This window comes from Microtus ochrogaster, unplaced genomic scaffold (assembly GCF_000317375.1).
Source record: "Microtus ochrogaster isolate Prairie Vole_2 unplaced genomic scaffold, MicOch1.0 UNK12, whole genome shotgun sequence".
NCBI lineage: Eukaryota > Metazoa > Chordata > Mammalia > Rodentia > Cricetidae > Microtus > Microtus ochrogaster.
This window is the reverse complement of record NW_004949110.1, coordinates 716,266-722,265: the sequence shown is the minus strand read 5'-3', so window position 1 is coordinate 722,265 and position 6,000 is coordinate 716,266. Positions and strand designations below refer to the sequence as shown.

Sequence of the window (6,000 nt, the reverse complement as noted above, 5' to 3'; positions counted from 1 at the left end):
TTGCTGATATCCAGCGTGGACTTGCTGAAGTCCATGGTGGACTTGCTGGTGTCCAGCATGGACTTGCTGATATCCAGCGTGGACTTGCTGAAGTCTAGCGCAGACTTGCTGATATCCCGTGTGGATTTGCTAAAGTCCATCATGGACTTACTGGTGTCCAGTGTGGACTTGCTGATATCCAGGGTGGACTTGCTGAAGTCCATCATGGACTTGCTGGTGTCCAGTGTGGACTTGCTGAAGTCCATTGTAGACTTGCTGGTGTCCAGCATGGACTTGCTGAAGTCCAGCGCGGACTTGCTGAAGGGGGACATGGGTGAGTGCATGCTGGTAAAGCCATTGGAGCTGCAGCTGAGTGCTGCCAGGTCCAGTGCCTTGCCGCCTGTGATGATGGGGATGTTGAGAGACAGCTTCCGTCGGCGGCTTGGGGATGATGTATTGATAGACAAGGGTGGTGGTGAGGAGAACTTGCGTGTGGCACGAGGTGACTTAGGGGGCTCTCCGTACAGAAGCTTGTTGTTCTGGCCACTGGCAAACAGGAGCTCCAGTGACCTGTGGGGAGGGAAGGCAAGAAGGAGAAAGAACTGTTGGTGTAGGCTTGCCCACATGGTCTGCTTCCTACAAGGCTCAGGGGGACTGACAGCAGTGTCTCCCTTATGTACATGATCCCTGATACTAGGGGTAGGTCCCTGCTGTGGGAACTCCTTCAGCCAATGGCCTTTAAGATTACAGCCCACTTGGGCGTGATCTGTTATAATATAAATGCAGCCATAAAGCTCGCCCCCGCCCTCCCCTCCAATTTGGTTCCTGCTCCCCACTCATGCAGAGGACTGTGATCTGTGAGTCTATCCCTGAATAAAGAACCCTCTGTTATACTCAATTCTGATCTAGTGTGGGATTACCTTATAACATTCTTCAGGATGTAATCACAGGGTTGTGATTAAAGGGCTTTGGGACAAATGTCTATATCCACAGGGTTTGAATAGGCTGGATGATTGGTGGTGGTGGGGTACTTCTGAGGTTGCTACCTTTGCCTCCTTCCTGAGGTACTAAGCCTCCTGACGGTGGCCTTTGTAGAGTCTTTATCCATCCACACGAGGTTTCTCTTACCTGCAAGTTCTGCCCTTGTCCACACAGTGGTCCTAAGGGATGCTTTGTGGCCGAGGAAGCAGAGGCTTAGGGAAAGGCAGTGACTCATCTAACGCCTCTGGCTCTAAACCCAGTGTCTATGCCATGGCACCTGAGAGGTTTTGTGTATCCACTGGGTTTCAAGAGGTTGGAAGTGCACTTAGGAATCCCAAGGCCAGGCCTGCATTGAAGACCATCTCAGCCAGACTTGTGGACAGTCTCTTGGCCTTGCTGGGCCCTACCTTATACACTGGAGAGCTGAGCTTCAGTGAAGAAGGCACAGAAAGATGGCCTCAAAGTCAAGGTGACTAAAGGATCCTGTCCACTGAGGCTTGTACCTTGAACATACTGTAAAGGACTCCCCTTCTCTTTAAAGCATGATGGGTATACATAGAGCAGGGGTACCTTCCTGCCTATCTCTCTTCCTTCCATCCTTCCATCTTTCTGTAAAGGCCAGGCCTCTAGGGTCTCTGGACTTTGGGGAAGGGAGGGAGAGCAGAGTGATCCCTCCCTAGAGAATGAAGTCCTCCCAAACAGACCTCTAACCAGGTTGTATGGCTGAGGATGACCTGGTGCTTCTGCTTTTCCAACCCATAGCTTCAGAGCCTTGGTGTTATAGGCTTGTAACACCATGTCCAGTTTCCTTTGGAAAAAACAAACTTGGAAGGTACTCTCTCTGTGTTCTGGGAATGCTGTGTGCCACCACACCTTGCTTTGGGGACAGCATCTTCTCCTGGGATCTCTTTGGCCTGGAAGATCTGTGGTTTGGGGAGGGGGTGCACTTACTACGGAATGGTGCTGATGGAATTTCTTTAAAAATATTAAGTATTTGTGTGTGTGTGTGTGTGTGTGTGTGAGAGAGAGAGAGAGAGAGAGAGAGAGAGAGAGAGAGAGAGAGAGAGTGCCTATGCGCGTGTGTATGTCTGGGGATGTTCAGGTCATAGAGTGAAAGTGGAAGTCAGAGGACATCTTGCAGGAGTGAGTTCCCTCCTTCCATCATGCTGTTTCCAGGTGAGCTTAGGTTGTCAGGCTTGGCAGCAGGTACCTTTACCCACTAAGTCATCTTGCCAGAACCCAGGGATTCTTGTAGATGCTGATGGCACAGGACATGTATGCACCTGGCAGGGATGGCACTGATGGGTTTCTTGTAGATGGTGATTAGCTTGTCTAGGACCACCACAGCAGTGGTGAAGACACGGTAGGAATGCAGGAAGGTGTTGAGGAAGTCGATACTCAGGAAGCGAAGGTCTGTCAGCCGCTCCAGCAGCCGCTCCACACTGGCATACCGGATCTGCAGCACTTTGCAGGAATTCATGGTTTTGCTGAAGCGGATGTCAACATCATCACAATATAAGGAGGCATCGGACCTGTGGAGGGAGGGAGCAGGAAGAGGTGACATGTGTGCAGATGTCAACATCAGCATGATATAAGGAAGCATTGGTCCTGAAGACCAAGGGAGCAGGAAAAGATGGTGTATGTCTAAGGTTGTTTGGGCCCATGGCATCTCTTCACCAGACGAGGGCTGGGGCTACCCCAGGGCACCCCATACCTCCCAGACAGAAACAGTTGTACTAAATGGTCACGGGAGACTTCAGGAGGATAACACTAAGAAACAGCTGAAACTCTTTCACCCAGGTTTCTAAAACCCTTCACTATACAGCGCCAATCCCCAAAAGTATAACAAGCTTTTAAAAACGTGTTTCCCAATTCCCAGCACACAAGAATTCTATTCACATAGAATATGCATATTTATGTTTACAGTGGTGTTGTTCATAATAGAGCAGATTGGAGACAACCCCAGGATGTCTACCAGCAGATGAGTGGACAAATAAAATACAGTGTCATGTTACTCAGCCACGAAAAGAAATGAAATACCAACACACACACTACAACATGGATAAGCCCTGAAGACATTCCGTTAATTGAAACAGGCCACTTATGTTATCATTCCATTTATAGAAAGGCACAGTACAGACAAATCAGTAACAGGAAGCAGTCTTCTGGTGAATGTCAGTTGCTGGGTGGGTGCATTGGGACCCACTGTCCACAGGTTTACCATCTCTTTCCTTGCTGAGTGGTGACGATAGTGTCTTAGAAGTAGGAGCTGGAGTCAGCTTTACAACATAGCGAGTTCTCTTAAATCTACTGACTTGTACATTTTAAAGTAGAGAAATTTATGCTGTATGAATTATCTCAATAAAAAAAAATAAAAAAGCTGGCCAGGTGAGGTGAAGCAGTGAGGCAGATCTCTCTGAATTCAAGGGCAGTGGTCTACATAGTAAGTTTTAGACCAGTCGGGGCTACACAGTGAAAGAAAAAAGGTAATACAGGGTGCGGGAAGAGATAAATGGGAAATTCCAGTGTTCTGAGTGAAGAGAAACCAGGAGATCAGCTGTTGTTTGGGATGCCTGGAGGTATCTCTGGAGTTTGGAGACTAGTTTTTCTCTAGGTTTTCCACAGAAACCTCGATGAGAAGCTGGATGACATCACTGTGTCAATTCGGGACCCATGAAGGGCACACATTTCAGAGAAGGACGGTGAGGGACAAGCAAGAAGAAGGGGATGGCAGCTCTTTCTATCCTGGTCTTGAAGTCCAGTATACTACTGTTGTGATCTCTGCTCTTCAGACTAAGGGCAAAGAGGTATCCCAGATGTAACACCCTGGGGACACACAATCGAAGAACTCCGAAACCTTTCTAGAACGATCCCTTTCCACCAGACTCTCTATGTAGTCATAGGTAACTCCTCAGTGACAGTTGCAAATGGAGAACCAAGCAAGGACTTAAGCCCCTCGAGATAACGGATAGCTGAATGTGATGTCCCCTATATGTTTTTCCTCTTCCCTTCCCCATCTCTCCCTTACCTTCCTAGTTTGGGACAGTGTTTCCTTGTGTAGAGTTTAAAATCATTCTGTCTCAAGTGCTGTGGCGATGTTGTGTGCCATGCTTGGTTCCCCCCAACCCCTGCCCCCTCCTTTTTTTTTCTAAATGTGAAAATTCTGCCTTTTGGCTGCAAACTAACCAGCAGTCATTTTAAAACCTCTTGGCCTAGAAAGTCTTCAGTGCAGCTGGCCTATTGAGACCTCTCTCCTCCTAGCTCCCACAGCTACTATTGATGAAGCTGGCTTTGTGGGCCAGTGTGAGCAGGCAGTTCAGGAGTGTGTGTTTCTTCCATCTTCCTAGCTTTTGTAGCATAGGCCATTCTACCTTGACCTCACCTTGGTTACTCCTTGAGCATTAGTATCAGCCGCACTTTCAACCTGCTGATGGAAAAAGAAGCCTTCAGCGCCTGTCCGGTAGCCCGAGTTGGACTCACTGATGCCTTTGTCTCTGGCCAAGGTGATCACAGTATCCGTGGGAATCTGTCCCAGGCAAGACCTACCCACGGCCTTTTCTAGGACATTCCAAACTCCTCTTTGGGATGCCAGGATGTGAGGATAAGAGTCATCACCCAGGCCACAGGGGACTAGAGGACTGAGGAAGGAGCTGTGCATGGAAACTGTATGAACCCAGCATCAATGGTGTCCTCTGGACGTGGTGGGAACCAACAGCCCCAAAGGCCGCTGTACCTTGTGGTGCTAGCTGGATGCTGAACCACATCAGACTCAATTTAAGGGCAACGGGGTGGGGGAATATTGAAGCTTAAGCAATGACTCTAAAGCTGTGTTTTGTTATTCATAATCATGTTTCTTTTTTGACAACTGAAAAATCTGAGAGTGAGATGCAGTCTTCACTTGATTTTCCTTCCTTGTTTTTATTGGCCTGCGTTCCCTATACACTGGAGGCCGTGTGCCTGCGTTCCCTATACACTGGGGGCTGTATGCCTGCATTCGCTATATACTGGAGGCTGTATGCCAGCGTTCCCTATACACTGGAGGCTGTATGCCCGCATTCCCTATACACTGGAGGCCGTATGCCTATGTTCGCTATATACTGGAGGCCGTATGCCCGTGTTTCCTTATACACCGGAGGCTGTATCTTTGTAGTTGTTTTCACTTGCAACTAGTAGCTGTCTTAGACCTCTTGTGTTTCTGGTGAGCTGTTACTAGAGGAGTGTATAAATGAGCAAATAAATATAAGCTCCTATCGAAAGGGTAAGCTTGAAAATCTTGTCATAATGAAGTCCCAGAGCAAAAAGTACCTACAGAAAGAGGAGTTCAACCTTTCCTGACCGCTGATGGGAGAACAGGCTTATACCAGCAATGGTTACTTACTGTGACAGCAGTGACTTAAGGGAAGAGAAATATTCAGGCCACCACAGGCTAGGGACTGGGTGGTGGCATGAGTCATGGCACTGCTAGCTTACATCTGGATGAATCCAGAAGTGGGGCCTGGTTATAACTCTCAAGCTCTTTTGCCCTCTGGGGATTCACTTCCTCCAACTGGGTTCAGCCCTTTAAAGGTTCTGCAGTTTCTCAGAATAGTGTTACCAGTGGGGCACTAAGTATTGAAACACATGAAATAATGGGGGATACCATATTCAAATCATAATGGCATCCTTGGGGCCAGTGTGAAGGACATAGCTTGATGCCAGCTCGGCTCTTATTTCCTAGACAACACCCATTCTTCACTTCTTATTCTCTTCATCTGTGAACTGGAAAAAAGGCCTTCCACAAAGCTTTCTCAAGAGTGGACTGGATGAACCAATTAAGAGGCCTAGCGTGGTACATGGAACACAGGAAGCTGTAAGTAAGCCCTGGCTCTCAATTCACTGGCCCTGCAGAGGGTGTTTCCCACTCCAGAATACAGACAGAGCTCTGAGGAACTGAGCAAATGGACTCATTTTCTCGTGTGTACCATTTCTAAGGCATTTTTTGGGGGGGGGGGAGAGTTGGTGATTTGCTGGGCAGTATAGTACTTGCCAAGCGTGTGTGAG

The 6,000-nt window shown here is 48.2% G+C and overlaps 1 protein-coding gene across 1 annotated transcript in view; it reads right to left on the bottom strand.

Annotated features, from left to right (window-relative positions):
* Rasgrf1 (Ras protein specific guanine nucleotide releasing factor 1) overlaps positions 1 to 6,000 on the bottom strand; it is a 109,803-nt gene that overhangs the window by 33,245 nt on the left and 70,558 nt on the right. The window contains exons 14-15 of the mRNA XM_026789004.1: positions 2,244 to 2,492; positions 9 to 549 (exon numbers count right to left, since the gene is read on the bottom strand). Coding sequence (XP_026644805.1) covers positions 9 to 549; positions 2,244 to 2,492 — 790 coding nt within the window. The remainder of the gene's footprint in view (positions 1 to 8; positions 550 to 2,243; positions 2,493 to 6,000) is intronic.